Consider the following 21,348-nt stretch of genomic DNA (forward strand, 5'->3'; position numbering starts at 1 on the left):
AATAGAATAGAATAGGCACTTCTGCCCTGCTGTGAACTTTAAGGCAGAGCTGTCATTGTCAGATTCTCTGAGAAATCCCCTTGCCCAGGATTTTGCTTCTGGGAAGCTGAGAAGCCTTAGAGAAAAAAGAAAACAATAATTGTATGATTTGCTTCTCCTGTGTTTTGCTCATGTGGAATGTGTTTGGACATTGTTTATCCAACAGGTGATTGTTTCATTGGTTCCATGTGAATTGTTTTCACTCTTTGGCCAATCAGGGTCAAGCTGTGTTGAGGCTCTGGAAAGAGTCACAAGTTTTCATTATTATCTTTTTAGCCTTCTGTAAGGATCCCTTCTGTATTCTTTAGTATAGTTTCGTATAGGAGTTTGCCTCTTGTTGACAGAGTGACAAAACTATCTTTTGTCTCTTCAAAAAGAAAAAAAGCCCAAAAATTTCTCTTCTCAATTAAGTGAAAAAGCTACTTCATAATTCTAAGGGACTTCGCCTCAAACTCAAGGCTAGCCAATTAAACAGAAGCCAAAAAGTCCTGCCTGAGCAATTTACTAAAAAAAGAAGTGAAGAAAGAAACTAACAAATCACTTTAGTAAGGTGTTTTACCAGGAACAAGAACCTCTGGTACCTGGCTTGGCTTTTCTCTGTTTGTTATTTTGCCTTTTATTAAACCTTTTTGTTTCTAAAACTGCAACAGAAGCCATCCTGCTGATTTTATGCCTCCAAGGGTAGCTGAGCTATCTTGGGCGTGTTATAGAGCTCCAAAAGCTTATTAGACCTAGCTTGAAGAGACTACTATAACAGCAGAATAGAATAGAATAGAATAGAATAGAATAGAATAGAATAGAATAGAATAGAATAGAATAGAATAGAATAGAATAGAATAGAATAATAAATTAGCCTTCTAAGAAGATAGAGTCAGATGCACCATTCCTTCCATCGTCTGGGAACCTTGCAAACACAACAGCAGAGCTTTTTCCCTGAAAGGTCTGTTCCACCCTGTGCCCTTCCCTGCTCTTGTGCACTCCCACCTGCCCTACCCACCCCTCCTCACCTCGTGGACTGCTTGGCCAGCATGGCCACGTAGGTGATGACAAAGTTCTGGAACTTGCGGCGCTGCTCCTCCCAGCGATCCTCCACCGAGTAGTAGTTGGGCAGCGGGGCCCCAAAGAGGATCTCGCTCCTCAGCAGGGAGCTCTTCTTGTTCTCAGCAGACAGGCCCTCATCCACATACCAGTAGAATTCAGGGTGGGTCATGGCCAGCTCCAGGGATCCTGCAGGAGAAAGCAGTGCCACTTTTGTGAGGTCCTGCTTGATTGTCCTGGTAAGGCACGGGATCTAGTGTGTAACAGGGAAACTGGGAGTCAGCCTGTCCTTCATCAGAGCAGTGCTGACTGCTGCTGCCTTCCAGAGAGCAAGGGAAACCTGGATTGCAAAGACTCACATCCCACTGCTTGCGTTACTGCCCCCATGACCAACCTGAACTACAGCACCCCCAGCCAACAGCATCCTGATCAACACTCCCACTGCTGGATGCTCCTCCTTCTCTTACACATGGAGACAATACTTTCTCCATTACACCTGGAAGCACAAGAACCAAACAATGCCCATGGAAGAGGAGTCCTAGCTCTGCTGTGACCTGGTACCTCTGCCATCTGATGGTGTGAGGGATGCAGAGATGGAGGCACTCAGCTAGTTCTGACTAAGAGACACTGCCTATCTATTCCCAAAACCCAGTTCCCTAGAGTTTGTACCAGAAAGACCAGAAACTGTGCTCTTTCCTGTTTTGGTAGCAGAACTGTTACTGGAGCAGATGGACCTAATCCTTTGCTTGTTCCCTGCAAGGCTCCTGGACAGCTCCTCTGCAGCCTGGCTTGGAGACAGATGGAGGGTACATCCCACAGCCACAGCACACCCACAGACTCCTCATGAGTCACCTCTCTGTCAGCACCCACAGCCTCTGCTCTGCTGGAGGTGCACAGCACAAGGTACAGAGCTGGGAGGAGGAGGCAGGGCCTTTTTCCTCCTCTCCTTATAGGAATCTTTCCAGCTGGTGACTCACAAGCTGCCAGAACAGCCCACCGACCTCTTTAATCTGCTCTGTAGTGCAGGGAAGCTCATCCCTATTCGTCTTTTCAAGCCCCTGGCATTGCTCCAGTGAACCACAGCCATCTACAGGGGACAAGGGTCAGTAGAAGACATCTGTACCATGCAGGACACCCCCTCACTTGTCCCTCTCACTTGCCTGTGGGGGTCTGTGTGACCTGTGACTGGAGCTGCAGGGTTGAAAAGGGGCCCTGGTGCAGAAAAGACAATTCCTCAAGGCACAGCCCAGCAGCATCTTCCTCTCCAAACAAGGCATCACTCCTGTTAGCTGCACATCACTGACTGCCTGAACCTTGCTGGGATCTTTAGCTGGTCACAGTGACCCCGAGAAAAGTTAGAAAGTCTCTTTTCCCAGCCCAGTGCTTGAAGAAGCAGTCAGGGCTCTTCATTTCTCGGTCTCAAGGTTGTTTATTGTATCTTTATCTATAAAATTCTTTCTCCTGCCCTGCTGAGGTCCATCCAGCAAGGCAGTTCCAGGCACTCTGCCTGCCCCCAGGGCAGTGTTATTCTTTATACTAAAAACTTCAATATTTGCAATTACTTTCCAATACCTATCACCTATGTTAGACAGTGAGCTTCTACTCTAAACCAATCTGTAAGTACCAACATCACAGCAGAAGATGGAGGCCAAGAAGAAGAAGAAGAAGGAGAAAGGCTGGACACACCCAGATCCTGCCATCTTGCCTCCTGAATCCCCATTCTAAAAACCCCAAAATCTACTTTTTCACCTTGTGATAAATTCACGATCATTCTACTTAATTCATCATGGCTTACAGATTTTCATCTAAGGTTGGTAACTTGCTCCATGGGTCATAATCAAAACCACAGGGGCATTTTGGGCTCTTGTGCCAGGGTCTCTGAGCCCCCTGGCAGGGGTCTTGGCTGCTCAGGACAGCCAGAGGGATGTCCTGGGTCCTGACAGAACATGAGGAGAGGCAATCCTTGAGCATGCCAGCCCTTGCCCGCAGCCCTCAGCTCACCTTGGATGTCAGCAAGGTCTTGCCCCATGCCATCATAGTAAATCTTCCCTCCTCTCTCCGTGGGGAAGAAGTAGGTCATGAGGGAGCTGGGAGGGGAGCAGTAGGAGTAAGAGCCCAGGGGCAGGTCCTTCAGGACCTCATGTGGCTTCCAGCAGAATTCACGGAAGCGAGGGTGGTCCATGATCTTGCGCTCCACCTCGTGGATGGTGACCAGGCGCTCCGTGGTGAAGATGTTGTTCTCAGCGTCGCCCCGAGCCAGGAAAATGAGCTCAATGCGCCAGTGAGCATGAGTCTGTGTGTTAGCACTGATGTAGCTGCTGGAGTAGTCCCAGCGCGGGGCTCCCCTCCCCACTCTGGAGCTCTGGTTTGCTGTGCTTGGATAGGGCTGTGGCTGCAGGGAGCTCCCCCTGCCCTGTGCGGGGCTGCGCCTCACCCGTGTGCTGACACCAAGGTGGGACGCGTTGAGGTGGAGCTGCTGGAGCTGCTCAAAGATGAGCCTCTGCAGCGTTTCTGAGGTAAAGTCAGCCAGGTCCCGGCGGTTCCTCCCCCAGGAGCCAAACTGGGATTTGAGGGCCAAGGCGAGGGCGTCGAAGCGCTGCGAGGACTCGTGGTTGCGGATCTCGAAAGCGTTGTAGGAGATGTCGATGTCCAGGGCGGGGTAGTGGAGGAACATGACGACAGCAAGCACGGCAGGGATGGCACAGCCCAGGAAAAGGATGAAGCCAGCACAGTATGGGTTGGTGAACACCCAGCCAACAATATTCCAGAAGCCAGATATAGGCAGTGTGACACACAGGGGCCTGACTCTGCACGGGCTCTTCCCACACAGCAGAGCACCCTCGCGCCTCTTCCGGGAGCTGAAGGCCACCTCTTCATCTTCCTCCTCTGGCCAGGCATCCTGTAACAATGGGTCATCCTCTGTGTCCATGTCCAGCACCTGCACACAGATAGAGAAGAGCAGTCAGCAGCAGCTTCTCACAGCTAGAGAAGACGCAGCAGTGGTGTCACAGGCACAGCTGTGAATCCACAGACTCACAGCAGCAGAGCCAGGACACTCCAGCTCCCTCAGGAGGAAAGCATCACTCCTTCCAAGCCCCACAGATCTGCTGCAGCCTCTGAAACAACAGCCTTGTCAAGGGGTATCCCACTCTGCCTGGCAGAGGAACCAGAGAGGGAGAAGTTCAAGTGACAGCCCCAGAGCCCAGTGCTGTGGCAGAGGAAGGCTCCAGGAGCACCAGGCAAGGAGACTGCAGGGATTCACAGTATGCTGCTCACCCTGCAGCAGCATGAACACTTAATTAGCTAACCTGGTTCTCACATCCAGGAATGGTTCACGCTACCAGGTACAAAATGCAAAGGAGTGCTAACTTCCTCTCCTTAGAACTGCCAATAGATTTCCCCCAGCTATTTATGGCTTTGCTCCTAACCAGCCCCACCAAACATAGCACTTAGCTCACAGGGCTCACCTTTGCCAGACATCCAGTGAGTCTTCAGAGAGGTTGATGTGTGCAAGTGTGTGTGTGTGTGTGTGCTTCTGTCTCTGTGCGCACACACATGCACACCTCGTGGGGAAGATGAATACTGCTATAAATAACTGGGGAAATCTATTTTCAATTCTAAGGAGAGGAAGATAATGCTCCTTCCTATGGCTGGTGTGTGAGCCCCATCCATCACTGAGCTGCCAGGGACTGCTCCCCTTCAGCCTCTAAGGGACAGCCAAGCTAAACTCCAGTTCACATCAGTGTAGATTGATGCTGCAGGAGCTCAGGTGTAACCTCACCCATCCCACTTGGGCAGGTTGCTGTGTACCTGCAGCTAGCTCCCCTCTACAGCTGACTTTTCTCCCTCTGGCCTGGGGAATGGAGTTACTGTGAGAATTCAAAAAGGATATCTATTCTCTCTTTAGAAAGAGAGGTAAAGAGCCATAATAATTTCTCATTTTATTGAGTTACTGAGGAGAAGAAGGGAAAAGATTCTTATCCTGAGACAGAAGAGCCTGCATGTGACAAGAAAGGGAAATGAGAGAGAGCAACTTAATAATAAGGCAGCAGAAAAGGGATTACACCACCTTCTTTCTTAACCAAGAGCTAAATCCTCAACTCAAGGATGGGATCAGCTCTCAGGTATCTTCCTCTGATTTGTCCATCAATTTTCATGGTCTGGACTACAAACCCCAATCTGTAACACATGGGCACCATTATATAATGTTTGGTGACCAACATGTGCTACACTCTGGCTGCAGCCTGGCACAAACTCTGCCGCTGGTGCGAACTCCAGCACAGAAATTTCTGCAGAAGCCCCAGAGAGAGAACTGAGTCAGGGAAGGATCAAGATTTGGTCTGGGACAAAGGCATGGGCAGGGTGGGTGGCACCAGGACCGTGCCCAGCAGTGCCAGCCTCCCTCGGCATCCACAGCTCTGAACCCCCTTCAGGAGAGCTGATTCAGCTCCACAGCCAGACATGGCACACTTGGCACTGCCCTTGGGACTCATCTGGCTTTGCCACCTTCCTCAGATCCTGCCTGGATCAGGATGACAGCCCGTCCAACCCAAAACATGGCAAATTGAACTGGTGGGGGAGATAAACCCTCAAATCATCCAGAAGGGGATTGAAATGCATTTTTTTTTTCTGCTTGAATTTTACTCGAGGGCTGGCCTGTTTTCCCTCCATCACTTCTCATGCTATCCAGAGACTCTCAGCACTGAATCATGGCCCAATTACTTTTTCAGCTGCAGGATACACACAGAGAACTTAATCCTGCAGCCTTCATTAAAGCTCTGCCTCACTTCTGAGCAAGCTTAGCCTGCGCCAGGCTGAAAGAGGCAGAGGATTAGAGAACTCCTTGGAGCCCTGGGTCTGTTTCTTTAGAGAAGAGGCACTGATTCAGCTGCTTTGGGTAGGCATATAGATTTGTTGGGCTTCCCTCTGCTATTTCCAAAGCAAACAGGCTTCCTGCAAGCTCAAGCCCCAACAGCCCCACAGGGACTGTCATTCACTTGCACCTCAACCAGGGAAAACACCCATGCAGCTCCCACAAGACAGCTCTTTTCCAGTGGCATCTAGAAGAAAGGAAGTCATTGGCAAGTTGGAGAGAAGCAGTGACAGATGAGGAAGCTAATTACACCCGACCAGACTAATTAATGCTGACTTTCACGTTAAAAAATCCTCACTAGTGTTCCATTTCTATTACCCAGTTGTTCCCTCCTGCAGGAAAAAGGAAGCCTTGTGCAGCACCAAGCTAGAAAGAAAAAAGGAAAGGAAGCTCAAGACTAGAAGGGAGGGAAAGACAATTTCTGTAATAAAGGAGATTCTCATTGACAAAATAATCAGACTTCACACAGGTTTCTCCCATGTGCAGAGCATTCACAGCAGGGCTAGCAGTTTTGTGCTCCTGAAATCTTCTGGAGTTTCTACCAAAGGCAGCTTTAAGCCCCTTTGATAGCTACAAGGAGTTCCTATGAGGGGCAGAGAAATAGCCTTCATGCTTCCAAATTATCCTAAGAGCATCTGGTCCTGGCAAAAGCCACATCTCTGTGACACAGAGCTGCACACAGAACAACTGGAGGGCAGCATTAATGTGCCACACTAAAGCAGAGCTCCACAGGGACACCAGGACACAGCAGCACAGTCTGGCTCTACACTTTAATCACTGAGACTAATCCAGAAGTCTAATTTTAAAATGCAACCAAGAAGGGTTTTCTCAGGTCCCTGTTCTGTAGTATGCATATTCTCTGAAATAATCCCTTCACCCAGGATTTTTCTCTTGGGAAGCTGAGAAGCCTCAGAGAAAAGGAAAACAATTCTTACCTCATTTGCTTCTCCTGTGTTGTGCCCACATGTGGAATGTGTTTGGAGATTGTTTACCCACAGGTGATTGTTTCATTGGATTCTGCTGTGAATTGATTTCACTCTTTGGCCAATCAGGGCCAAGCTATGTTGGGACTCCCAAAGTCCCAAGTTTTCATTATTACCCTTCTTAGCCTTCTGTAAGTATCCTTTCTGCATTCTTTAGTATAGTTAGTATAGTATTCTTTAATATGATATAGTTATAATATATAAAATGATAAATTAGCCTTCTGAGAACATGGACTCAGATTCATCATTCCTTCCTTCATCTGGGGGCAATGCAAATACAATCCCATTCTCCCTTATCAACACAGCTATCACTGAGAGCATGGAGTCCCTTTCCCAGTGATGAACTACTGTTCATGAATTGTTAAACAAAACAATAGGGAGAATTAGATATGGTTTTTTTTCCAATTGGAAGTCTGACTTTCATAAGTCTTGCACTCCTGGAAAAGTCAGGCAGGCCATGGACACCTCACCCTGAATCTCCTGCAATACTTCTCAAAACATTGACTTAATTCAGCCACAGACCAGAAGCTGTGCCTGAGGATACAACACAGAGAGAAGCTGTTTCAGTGGGATATGAGCCCAGAGATGCACATGCTGCTCAAAAGCACTGGTTTCATCTGCTGGCTGAGCTGGCTCACCAGTATTAGTTAAGCAGGTTCACTTTCCCAGTTGCAAGCACAGCACAACAACCAGGCTTTAATCTATTTTCTTTCTGTGTGCTTTGCTCTTCCCTTTCCACTTGCTTTAAATCCTTTAGTAAGATGCAGAAAAACACTGCCAGACCCCAGGCACTTTGCAGATCAGAATGATATCAGAATGCTCCAGCAGCACAGAGCCGTTGGAATTACAGTGTAATGCTATAAATATGTGTTTGCTGGGAAGAAAGTTCAGCAAAATTATTTTAAATACATATATAATATATATATAATATATTATATAAAATATATTATATAAAATATTAAAATTTATATATTATATAAAATATATATTATATAGATAATATATATTATATAATATATAGATATAGATACATAGATATAGATATAAAAGCTCTACAGCCCATAATTCCATTTGCCCACAAAAAGCAAGACAACAGGCAGGGCTGTGTATAGGAAATAGGATTATCTGATCTCAAGCTTTTATGAAATCTAGCACAGGCACATGCACCCTCATCTCTTACTGAGGTGTTCCCTTCCACTGCTGACTGTTCCACCCCTCTTCCACCTTACAGAGACTTTTAAACCCTTGCTAAGATAAGAGCACCTGGAAACAGAAGGATCAATGATTTTAAGTGATTAGGTTCAACGATTTTTTCCAACCTAAATGATTCTACCATCTCTCAACCAGCTTCCAGACTGGACAAAGGCTGCTTAGACCACTCTCAGCATATGTTGAGGATCTTCTGCATGCCTCCACCTGCTATTCCAGGCTCTGACAAACACTGATTAGATCTATCATAATTACATGCCAAAAACAGCATGGAAAGATCAGCTGCAAAGTCAAGCACTCACCAGTCAGGAAATGCCAAATTCAGGCCCAATACAGCACCATTAATTTTTGTCCCTCTTTTATAAATGCTCAGCAGTGTAGTTTTGCCTCCAGGCTCAGTGTCCAAGGCAAGGACTCTGGCTCCACCAGAGCATGCAGTGGATGATGATGCTCCCCAAACCCAGCAGGTATTCACTGCCCTGCTCTCCACTCATCATTCAGCGTGTGGTCTCACGCCTCATTTCCTGCATGCCGCTCATGCCTGCCTCACAGGCAGAATTATTAATTTCCTCGTGAGCTTTTTAACGCTGCCTGTCATGACACAGTCTGAGGGCTGGAGAAACAGGGCTGAACTGAATCTTCCCCAGCATCTCAGAGAAGGAGGGGGTGGTGTAGTCTGCATCTGACAGATGCAGGAGCTGAGGAGATGAAGGAAGAAGCAGACATTTATTTTGGGTGCCTAGTTTGACACACAGGGTACCAAATCTTTTTGAGGGCAAAAATGGGGGCTGTGTGCCACAAACCTGTGTTCTGCAAGTATAATTTGAGCTGTACCATGAAGCATAACCATCACTGTGCAGTGTAACCTTTATGCTGGTGAGGGATACCCAACCTCCACAAGGAGAGCCAAATTCACACCATACACATTGTGAAAAATGCAGATTTTATGATTGGCTTTTCGCAAATATTAAAATGAATGTTATATGTGTTATGTTCCAAAGTTATGCTGTGTTAATTTTCTTAAGTAGTGTGTTAAATATAGGTTTAGGTTATAACAAAATGTTAAAATAGAAACTATGCTATGTAGGATACTTTTTTTAAAGAAGGGACTCACAGAGAGATAGCAGCCACATTCATTTTTTTAGGACACCTAAATCTTTCAGAAAAAAAAGAATTTATTGCTCCATTATCAGAAGAAAGGAACTTCTTCCTGCCTCACTCAGTCCTGAAGAAGCCATCAGGATTCAGAGGAAGAAGCTGACACTGCCCAGACAGAATCCTGTGTTTGAATGGAATTTATGCATCATGTATGAGCTGTATAAATATGCAACAGGCTGTTGTTTTTAAGGGTTAATCCTCTGTTAATGTGGGTCCTTTTTCAGGCTTGTTTTGCCCAGAAAAAGGTAGATGGACTGTCTGTAACTCTTTGTTTTTATTGTCTCATATTGTCCTAATCCAAATTGTCCAAAATTATTATTACTCTTATTGTTATTATATTTATTATACATTTATTATACTTATTTATTGTATTACTCTTATTATATTACTATTTTTACATCCATTTTATTACTACTAAACATTTAAAAATTTAAAAGCAAGTGATTGGCATTTTTCACACACATTACCAAAAAGAACCCAGTAAATTGCCCCAAAACACACGCTTTAAAGTACTGGAACTGTCACTTTTCAAAAACAAAGGTCACCAAGCTTTGCTGACATCAAACCATGCATGTTCAGTGCCCTGACTCCCTGGGATTGCTGCAGAGGTATTCCTGCATGAGCACTTCGCTAACACGCTTGTCGCTGCCAAAGAAAATTAATTCCCTGATAAAATAATTTGCTCCTGGTTATTGTAACTAATGATTGTAGGTGTCAGAAGCAGCGTCTCGGTTATAATCTCTCACAACATGCCTCGCAGCCCTGTGCCATGTTTACTGCTCAAGTTACTTGGCTTGTGCTGGTGATAAGCTCGGCTGTCACTCAGCTGTGTGGCAAATTCCAGGTTTGTGCAAACAGGAACAAGCAAGCTGAGGCTCTGATAGGCTTCAGAAATGATTTGCCTAAGTGTGAAAAACGCCAATCACTTGTTTTTAGAATTTTAAAAGTTTCATAGTAATAAAATGGTTATAGAAATAGTAATATAATTAGAGTAATAATAATTTGGACAATTTGAATTCGGATAATATGAGACAATGAATACAAAGAGTTACGGAAATCTGGGTACCTCTTTCTGGGCAAAATAAGCCCAAAAAAGGACCCACGTTAACAGAGGATTAACCATTAAACGCAACAGCCTGTTGCATATTCATACACCTCATCCATGATGCATAAATTCCACTCAAACACAGGATTCTGTCTGGGCAGTGTCAGCTGATACCAGAGACAAATATTAAAATGAATATTATATGTGTTATGTCAGAAAGTGATGTTGTGTTAATTTTCTTAAGTACTGCATTAAATATAGTTTTAGGTTATTACATAATGTTAAAATACAAACTATGCTGTGTAAGATACTTTTTTTAAGAGAGGACTTGCAGTGAGATAGCAGCCACAGGACACCTGAATCCTTCAGAGAAAGAGAATTTATTGCTCCATTATCAGAAGAAATGAACTTCTTCCTCAGCCTTGCTCAGCCCTGAAGACACCGTCAGGATTCAGAGGAAGAAGCTGACACTGCCCAGACAGAATCCTGTGTTTGAATGGAATTCATGCATCATGGATGAGCTGTATGAATATGCAACAGGCTGTTGCTTTAAAGGGTTAATCCTCTGTTAACGTGGGTCCTTTTTCGGGCTTGTTTTGCCCAGAAAAAAGTTACCCGGACTGTCTGTAACTCTTTGTTTTTATTGTCTCATATTGTCCTAATGCAAATTGTCCAAAATTATTATTACTCTAATTATATTACTATTTCTATAACCATTTTATTACTATGAAACTTTTAAAATTCTAAAAACAAGTGATTGGCGTTTTTCACACACATTACCAAAAGGAACCCAGTAAATTGCCCCAAAACACACGCTTTAAAGTACTGGAACTGTCACTTTTCAAAGACAAAGGTCACCAAGCTTTGCTGACATCAAACCATGCATGTTCAGTGCCCTGACTCCCTGGGATTGCTGCCGAGGAATTCCAACCTGTCCTGCCAGACCTCCTTGCCAAGCACAGCACAGGCAGCTGTTCCAGCTCCAGTTCTTGCCACTCCAACTTAAAAAGCACAACGAGGTTAAAAGGAAATGTCACAGATGCTCCACCTGAAGAGTGTATTTAGCCAGCTCTGATCAGTGTGCTCTGACTTTCCAGAAAGAGGAGGAACAGGCACCAAGTCCCACTTGCAGGTGTCACATCATGCAGGTCACAGTGTCTCACTCCAGGTGCTACCAATTTTGATCTAATGCATCTAAAAGGTCTTATTTTTCACTGCTGCAATTTACTGCCATCAGAAAATAACAGATTTGGAAGAGGAAGGTTGTAAGGCTGCAATCTGCAGTGAGGACACAGCTCGTTTTTATTTTACTTTTATTTTATTTTAGCCACATTCACTTTTTCAGCAGGGCTTTCCACACACCAGCCTGAGAGGAATGGGAGATCTGTGGCACATTCCCAAATGAGGGAACAGCAGGAATACTGAAATACTTGTGCACCATTCCAGCTCCATGCACTGAGCTGATGTCATCTGTGGCACAGACACAGTCTCTCCTATTTCTCAGAATGTGAGGGTGGATTCTGGGAGGAATTTATCCTGACAGTCACTACAGCTGAGTGAGAACAACTGCAGCAAACCATGTGTGCCCCATGGAAAACTAACTACTGGATCAGGAGGGACCCACAGAGCAGCTTGCAGCAGCCTGAAAAGTGGGATCTAAGCAGGTTATATCTTTCTTACCTCCCACACTTTTTCTCCCAAACAGGTGCACTCCTCCCATGCAAACCCAGAGCTTGTGGAATTACTATTTCACTGCTACTTCACCTTCCAAGAATCAGTGAGAAATCTGGAAGCAGATGTGCAGTATCCAGAGGCTGAGGAGCCTCCAGTGCCACACAGCTCACTGGTCCAGAGCAGGACCTGGGCAAGCACAAGGTTTGTCAGAGCAGAAGGAAAACTTCTGGAGGGGAAGATGTGAAGACAAGACAAGCAGCCTGAGCAGCAGGTCAGCAGATCCCCTGCCAGCACAATGAGTTAAAGCTGACTGCCAGCTGCACCAGCCATGCAGAAACTCACATTAAATATTACAACAGCTCAATAAGCACAGCCCTGCAGACCATTAGCAGAGGAGGGGGCAGGGATTCAGAATAAGCAAACAGGCTTTGATGACATGTTCATCTCAGATGTGAAAAACGCCCATCACTTGGTTTTAAAATTTTAAAAGTTTAATAGTAATAAAATGGTTATAAAAATAATAATATAATTAGAGTAATAATAATTTTAGACAATTTGGATTAGGACAATATCACACAATAAAAACAAAGAGTTAGGGATGTCCAGGTACCTCTTTCTGGGCAAAACAAGCCTGAAAAAGGACACACTTTAACAGAGGATTAACCCTTAAAAGCAACAGCCTGTTGCATATTCATACACCTCATACATGATGCATGAATTCCATTCAAACACAGGATTCTGTCTGGGCAGTGTCAGCTTCTTCCTCTGAATCCTAACCAGCGTTTTCATGGCTGAGCAAGGCTGAGGAAGAAGTTCATTTCTTCTGATAAGGGAGCAATAAATTCTCTTTCTCTGAAAGATTTAGGTGTCCTGTGGCTGATACCTTGCTGTGAGTTCTTTCTTTAAAAAAGTATCCTACATAGCATAGTTTCTATTTTAACATTATGTTATAACCTAAAACTATATTTAACACACTACTTAAGAAAATTAATACAGCATCACTTTCTGACATAACACATATAATATTCATTTGAACATTTGCGAAAAGCCAGTCATAAAATACGCATTTTTCACATCATAGAAAGTCCAGGATGCTTCCTAATACAAACAAGAGACACCAGGAGCTGGCTCCTGTTAGCCACCGTGCAAGAGAGGGAAATGTTGCTTGCAACAGCTCCCAGAAGCTGCAGTGGAGCCACGTCTCCAGGATACAGATTTAGGCCACCAGAACTGAGCTGAGCCAGCAGGAATGTCCCTCCTCTCTGCTCCCTTCTCCTCCCTCCCGGCACAGACCCGGGAGTCTGATCTGAAGCAGCTCAGAAAGAGGCAAACATCACCATTGTCCTCATTCCCCTTCTGCTGCCAAAGATGCAGAGATCCACAGGCACAGGAGCTGCTGTGAGCGGCAAGCAGCCGACCCAAAGGGACAAAAATGCCACCTGGAAGGATCAAAGCATTTCAGCCACTTCTTACTCCATCCCACACTCTCAGGCAGATGTTCACAGGGTGAGATGCTGCTTGTGCTATCTCTAAGGACTAAGTCCTGCAGTTAAAACACAAAAATGAAAGAAATATTTGTGGCTCTGCTGTTAGTTTTTCCAGCTTTCCTGAGGCAAAGCACATCATCTGCTCTGAATTGCTCTCATATTTTGGAGTTTGTGATTTCTATCCTTTCACAACATGCCTTGTTCTAAAGACTCCTGGGATTCCGCTTCACAAGGAAACACAGACTATTTTTGAAAAGACATTTGTAAATTGATTTTCAAAAGGACACACTCTGCAGCCCTGTGTGGATGTGGAACTTGTGTCTGGCCCTCTGAAAACCAGGCTGCTGGCTGAGTGCAAGAGGAAAGTAACTGAAGGCACTTCCCGAATCAGCCAAAGAAATGGAAATGCAAACAGTACCAGGATCTGCAACATAACCAAATAAATGAGCATGTAGGCAGGGTGGTGTACATGCAGGAACTAATTTAGCTGCATAGAAGCCAAGATTTGGGTCCAGAAGGAATTATCTCCCTCCCAACACATTAGAATTACAAGAGACTGCAAGAGGTCTGTAAAGGAAATGCCATAAAAAACTTATTTGTCTGCTACTTACAGTAGAGCTCCCTGTTATTGGAATCTAAACAAGGCCAGATGCTTTCCTGTGCCACTTACACACAAACCCATGCCATGAACTCTGCAGTCTCTGTGAGGAAACATGCATCAAGGAATTGGCTCCAGACAGCAGATTTACAGGAATGAAGCTTTGCTTCCTTGGCATAAGCACTGCCACAGGGGACGAAACATTTACCTGCTGATATATCTTGTTTCCAGTTGTCATAGACTGGTGTTTTACAGCTCCCTGTGATGCTGCAGCTTTTCTATCAGGCTCTGTGCACAAGCACATTGATACCAGAGACAAGCATGCAATGGACCAAAGACCAACCCAGACCACAGCTCAGCTGCCCATCTGTCACTGTCATATTTTCTAGAAAAATCCCTTTGCCAGAATGTCTTTTCCTGGGAAGCTGAGAAGCCTCAGAGGAAAATGAAAACAATAATTATCTGATTGCTTCTCCTGTGTTTTGCTGCTTTGGAGATTGTTTATCCAACATGTGAATTGTTTTAACTTAATGACCAATCACAGTCCAGGACCCTGGAGAGCAACAAGTTTTTCATTATTATCTTTCTAGCTTTCTTGGAGTATCCTTTTTCTATTCTTTAGTATATTTTTAGTATAGCATAGTATGATATGATATGATATGATATGATATGATATGATATGATATGATATGATATGATATGATATGAGCCTTCTAAGAGCATGGAGTCACATTCATCATCTCCTTCCTGCCACATGAGAATCTGAAAATACCACATCCATCTCTGAGCCCTGTGTGAAGGGGCAGAGCTGAGAAGCAAGGGTTAGGATGGGGAGAAAAAGAAGGGATGGCCTTGGAAATAAAATTCAGTTTGGATGTGGAAAGAAATGGCTTGCAGCCTACACATCAGACTGTACCTTTGAAGCTTGTTTTTCCAACCTGTATTTTCTCCTGTTAATGGTGTAACACTCCAGTTATTAATCTTTTCTGGTTTTCAAGGCTATAAAACCATGACTCAATAGCCATGCTCAGACTTCAGAAAGCTTCCCTTAGGTGCTGCAGAGGACGGTCAATGACAGTATAACAGGTCATAAATAACATTCAGCTGGGTGCTAGTGCTGACAGTTGTTGTAGCCCACGCCTGCAGCACACTGCTACCAATGGGAAAATTTACAAACTCACACATAGTTAAGCTTTGCTGAAACATATCCTGGACGGGGGTCAATGGAAAGTCTTTTGCTGACTTCACTTAGAGCTGGATTAAGCACTTATGCTGTCTCCTCCATACTCCTGAATTATTCATGACGGGCCAGACACTGCAATCCATACCCACACTGCACTTAATCTGTCCTTTAAATTGATTTGCATTAGTCTGAGTCACAGGCACCACAGCCTTCCTCTTTAACAGTCTCACAGAAGGCAGCAGAGCTATTCACGAAATGAGGTGCTGCTCTGAAAGAGGAGAGAGGCAGGATCCAGCCCTCAGCAAATCAAGGACAGGACTGAGAGAAAATTCACCCTGGTGAAGGTACAACAAGATGAATGAACTCAGGTAAATCTGTGTTCAATCAATCATTTAAATTCAAGAGATAGCCTGTTCTGCAGTATCACGGGTGTGAAAAACGTTTTTGTGATTCGTGTCATCTGGCAATGGAATCAGCAAATGCTTCTATCTGCTGTGACAAAAGTGGATCCCAGTTCCTTGGATAACTACAAAGAACAGTTTTGAAACTTTCTGACTGAATAGGCAAATAAAGCATTGAAATAGAAGAAGTATATTAGAATAAAGAGATGAGGCAGCAAGACAACTGATGCTTAGAATAAAACAGAAGAAGTATAGTAAAGAGATGAGGCAGCAAGATGACTGATGCTTAGAATAAAATAGAGGAAGCTGTGGGAAAGCTAAAGGGATACTGCAACAAATGCTTATGTATAATAAAAAGCTTGATGCACTTGACAAAAATCATGTAGCAGACACCAGTAAGGCCTCCCTCCACACAAGTACAAGAAGGACAGGAAGCCAACGACCACCTGGAAAGATTATGAAATTGCTGATCCCACTTTATTGATATTTGCTGATTTAGACTAACACAAGCACACTGGAAAATGCTTTGTAGGCTTAAAACCAGTATATATACTCTGGTGGATTTGTAGTGGTGTGTGCCATGAGTGGAGCAGTGACTCCCCGACCACCCAGTGCTGCTTGCTTGCTTGCTTACTTTAAAATAAAAGATATAGAAATAAAATTCGGTGTGGCTATCGAAATTTTATATTAACAGGAGGAGATTGAGTTCTAGAAACTAATATTTCATTGCTCAACTTCATCACAAGGTCTGAAAACACATTCACAGATCCAAAGACAGTTTTCACACACGCCTTGCGAGGACTGATGACCTCTCTAAAGAGAGAGAAACAGGCAGGTGTGTGGAAAAGAAGAAGGCAAAGGACATTGTTAAAAATAGGTTAGAAACTGTTGTAAAATAGTTGATTGTTAAGCATGTGCTGTTAGTTTGGTTGTTATATTGTAAAAAGCAGTTAAAAGGGTAGTTATAAGAAATACGGTACTCAATGTCCTCATAGAGGACACAGACTCAAGCTACATCAGGGAAGGTATAGGTTGGATATTAGGAAAACATTTTTCACCAAAAGAATAATAAAGTACTGGAATGCTCTTCCCAGGCAGGTGGTAGAATCACCATCTCTGGATGTGTTTAAAAAAGCCTGGACATGGCACTTGGTGCTAGAGTCTGGTTGAGGTGTTAGGGCACAGGTTGGACTCGATGATTGGACTCATTATTCTGTGATTCTGTGAGAACACACCTCAGTAAAGAGCCAGCCTGGACAGAACTGTAATGGCCAATCAAGCCCCCTAAACCTTCATGCAAATGAAGGATCCAAACAGAAACCAATCCAGAGGGACAAAAACAGGATAAAAAGGGACATCCGACCCAGGAAAGCTGTGCTGTTCCCCTGGGACATCGGGGCCATCGCTGCTGAGGGAGCCCCAGGCCAGCGCTGCACCTCCTGCCTGGCTCGGGCCTCCTGCTTTAGGCCTTTCATTTATTATAATAAATGCTGAAATCACTTTACTACCAGGAGCCTGCTCTCATTTTTATTAGACATATTCTGCTCTTTCTGACTGGCACAAAAGCAATAAAAAGTGCACAAAGAGGTGAGGAGCACTCCCTCAGTGGAAGCTCCTTTCTCCCAGTACCCAGGCCCTCAGGCCACACTCCTTGCTCTGATCCTGAAATCCCCTCCAGCTGCTCAAATCACAGATAAACTCTCACCATGGGAGAGCAGCTTACCTCTAAGTTTCACTACTAAACCCAAATTTATAGTCTGATACCTCTAAACAAACAATGGATTAAAAAAATAAGCCAATCAGCTAAGTAAAAGGAGAAATATTTTGCCGCTACACTGAGGAATATAATGGGATTTGATTTTTTAGAATGAATGAATTTGTTCAGTTCTCATTTATGTTAGTGCTTGATAAGATTAGAGGATTAAACCAATTGTATGCTAAATACTTTGTGCAGAAGAGAGTTTCTGCCAGGATTTACTGCACGCACAGAAACCACAGCAGCATTACCCAGAGACTCTGCGACTCACAGGGGGACCTGTTCAAACTTCAGAAATAAAAATCACAGCTTATCCAGATTTTCCACATGCACCCGGGTATGAACTTCTATCCCACTCCAGTTTCACTCAAGCTTGTTTATTAAGTACTCATACCCAACAGGCAAGTCTTTGTATAAGCTGCACTTATCTTGGAGCACTGGCATCACAAGAGGATTACAGATGTGCTGTGGCTTTTTTGGAGGCAAAATGTTAGCATCTTGTGCATGCCCTCTCCCTGTGCCAAACTGAAATGCCCCCATTCTATCACTCTCGTGTCATTTGATTACATACACACACATCACAGCCACCCCATAAACTCCTGCAAAATACAGCTTGTCAACAACACTTCATTTGCAGTTCAGAAATTACAGATACAAAAGGGGTCAGAGTTTTCCTGTAACTTAACTGCTTCTTCTGTTGGTGTGACAAAGGCATTTGTGATGTTTAATTCATTAATGCCGAAAAAAACCACAAGATCTTGGGAGGCACAGCCAAGGACACACTAGGTATTGAAAGAATTTTTAGCACCTAGCAAACACATTTCCCCCAAACATCTAAAAATTAACGGCAATTTTAACAGTGTGAAATCCCTCATTTATGTGCCCCCAAATGACAAAGAGCCAGTCAGATATTGCCACCTTGACTCCCTGTAAGTGCCCTATTCTACAACAAGGGTGTTTGTCAATATAGCTAAAAACACCACACTATAGCCAGTGAGAGAAATCTGGACAGATTATAAGTGACTTCAGCTTGTGTTTAGAGTTGTGGTTTGGGGTTTTTTCCTACCCCTGAGGATGAATTTGCCCTGTACATTGCAGAAACTGAATCACAGGGGTCATCACTGGCAGTTGGAGATTGGATGATGCTGATGCTTCTTCCCAAATGCCAGCCCAGTTCTCATATATTACACTGTTCCATACTGCTCTGGGCCATTGGTCCCTCAGCTTTCCCCTTGTGCCTCTAGGTGAAAGGGACACAAATGCTGATGGGTAGTTTCCCCTTAAATCATTTTCCTATTAGACAAGCATTCTCTCTCTGTAGAGGAACATCTTCCCCTTGGGACTATTGCAGGTATGCACAGGGGCAGCAGGAAGAAAGGAAGAATGGATCTTTTATCATATTAAGCATTTCCATTCCAGCTTTGTTGTCTTATTCACCAGCTCAGTTCTGTTTTATTCCAGGCTTAGAGAATCAAGCTATAAGGCTCCAAGGGGTAAAGAGACGAGTTTGATGAGTCTAACCTCTAAAGATGCATGCAGGGTGGTAAAAGAAGTGAAATATCTTCCTTCAATACAGTTGTTGTGTTGCTAGGTTTCCATCTAGATACACAGTCTAAAAGAGCAATTAAAGGAAGCTGGTGCTGTGGATTCTATCTTTATCAACACTTCACAAGGTTACTGGTGAGAAAGAAACAAAAATTTTGTCCCCAAGCAAAGTTGTTCTGATGAGAACAGACAGCTAGTTTCAAAAGCTTACACAAATTTTCATGGGGAAATTGTTCTTAAGAGCCTGAGTTTCTAAGGTAGCAAAATTTATGTTTATCAGGATGTGGCTTTGAGAGCAAAAGGTCTGTGTGTTTATTTGTCATTTGAATTGCTCTTCCAAAGCCCAAGTCCTCACCCCACTCAGTTAGCCTGTCTTGCTGCAGCAGACGAGGACATCAGCCTGGTTTTAAAGGAACTTATTTGTTTGTCTGTTACATTAAACGCCAGCAGACTCTGCACAGCTGTCAAAATACTATTCTAATCATTGCATAAATGAAGGTTGTTAACCAGCATGCTGCTATGCCTGTGCACAAAACAAAGGTGCAAGTGACACAGGACGCATCAAGAAGGTCCCACACATGCCTGAGGGACCCATCACAACTTCCAGATTTGTCTGGCCTGGAATTTTTCAGTTTCACTCAGCTCCCAGTCTCTCAAGTGCTTTTAAATACTTGGGCAGTAGCAAGACCCCTGCTCATTTGGCTTGGTCATCATATCACCAAGGAGGAAACAGAAGAGATTCTTTCCTCCAGGACAGTGGCTGCTTTACTGGTACATCTTTGGAGACCACCTGAATGGCAAGAGCCATAAGGACCAGGCTAAGTTGGGACTGTTGCTAAGCAATGAAATCTCCTTATTAAGTGGTGCAGTGTTTTTAGACAGGAAAAGTCCATTTCTACACAAGCTGGTATAAAACAGGAGGGTTCCCTTACATGCACTAGTTACATGATGCTCTTTATATCTTTTGGGCACTGAGCAGAAGAGGATCCTGCCTGGCTGGACCTGCTAACACCCCTGAGTATGGCCAATACCCCAGTGACTCTGCCAAGCCTCCGTGAAGCCAGGGACACAAAGCTCCTCAGTTCTGGCACCCAACTTTTCCCCCAGGAGAGCAGCCCTGCTGCAGGCGCAGCTCAATCAGCTCGTTATAGAGGCATCCTCCCGGGAAACGATCTCCCTGTGCATATTCATGAACTATCCACAGCTTCCAGCGAGAGTTGGCTAAACACACAGCTGAGGGGGGTTTAGCTGCTGGATTCCCAGGGGGTTAGAAAAAAAGGGAAAGGGGAAGAAATAAAAAGGGAAAAGGGGAAGAAAAAAAAAAGGGGAAAGGGGAAGGAAAAAAAAGGGAAAAGGGGAAGAAAAAAGGGAAAAGGGGAAGAAAAAAGGGAAAGGGGAAGAAAAAAAAAGGGGGAAAGGGGAAGGGGAGAGAGGGGCAGTTAAAAAAAAAAAAAAAAAACAACAAAAAAAATTTTAAAAGGGAAAAAATAGGCATGATTGCAAGCGGTTGTCTCCAAGCATTGCGGGACCGGGGAGCCCGACCGATACCCCATTGCAAGCCCCCCGAGCAGAACCGAACGCGGAGAGCCGCCGGCGGACAGAGCATCACGCCAGACGGGCTGAGCTCCCGGACTCCCAGAGCCTCGCAGACCCGCGGGGCCGCGGAACGCATCGCTCACCTCGGCCCCGCCGGGCTCCGCTCCGCCGATGATCGCTGCAGCGGCGGCGCCGGTCCCGCAGCCCCGAGCCGGCCCCGCCGCCGCTCCTTGGGACGCCGCGGCCGCCGTGGGCGGAAGGGCGGGCGGGCGGAAGGGCGGCCGGCAGTGCCCGCCGTGTGCCGAGCCAAGCCGAGCCGAGCCGAGCCGAGCCGAGCCGAGCCGAGCCGAGCCGAGCCGAGCCGAGCCGAGCCGTGCCGTGCCGTGCGGTGCGGAGCTGCGGGGCTGCCGCCGCCCCGCCGGGCTGCGGGCGGCGCTGTGGCCGCACTACAAACCGCGGATGTAAACCAAAGCAACCACATCAATCATATAACCCATATCAACCATATACACCATATCAACCATATCAACCATATCAACCATATAACTCATATCAACCGTATGAACCATGTAGAACATATAAACCCCGGTGCGGCGGTGCCGGACGGACACGCAGCCCCGGAGCGGAAAGCAGCCGCACGGCAGGGCCCGGTACCGCCGGGCAGGGCGGAACGGCGCTCAGGAACGTGTCCCGGTGAGAGCCCGCCCCGCGGAACTGCTCAGCGGACAGGGCAGGTAACGGGGGAGCTGTGGGTGCCCGTGTCCCCTCCGGGATGCGGGACCACCGGGACTGCCCTGCCCGTCCGCCCGCAGAGGGAGCCTTT

The 21,348-nt window shown here is 45.3% G+C and overlaps 1 protein-coding gene across 1 annotated transcript in view; it reads right to left on the bottom strand.

Moving 5' to 3' along the window:
- DISP3 (dispatched RND transporter family member 3) overlaps positions 1 to 20,734 on the bottom strand; it is a 44,997-nt gene extending 24,263 nt beyond the window's left edge. Inside the window, exons 1-3 of the mRNA XM_063176825.1 lie at positions 20,669 to 20,734; positions 3,079 to 4,015; positions 1,047 to 1,266 (exon numbers count right to left, since the gene is read on the bottom strand). Of these exons, the coding sequence (XP_063032895.1) occupies positions 1,047 to 1,266; positions 3,079 to 4,006 (1,148 nt within the window). The 5' untranslated portion in view covers positions 4,007 to 4,015; positions 20,669 to 20,734. The remainder of the gene's footprint in view (positions 1 to 1,046; positions 1,267 to 3,078; positions 4,016 to 20,668) is intronic.
- Positions 20,735 to 21,348: the final 614 nt, after the last annotated feature.

Source organism: Melospiza melodia, chromosome 26 (genome assembly GCF_035770615.1).
Source record: "Melospiza melodia melodia isolate bMelMel2 chromosome 26, bMelMel2.pri, whole genome shotgun sequence".
In the NCBI taxonomy this organism is placed as follows: Eukaryota; Metazoa; Chordata; class Aves; order Passeriformes; family Passerellidae; genus Melospiza; species Melospiza melodia.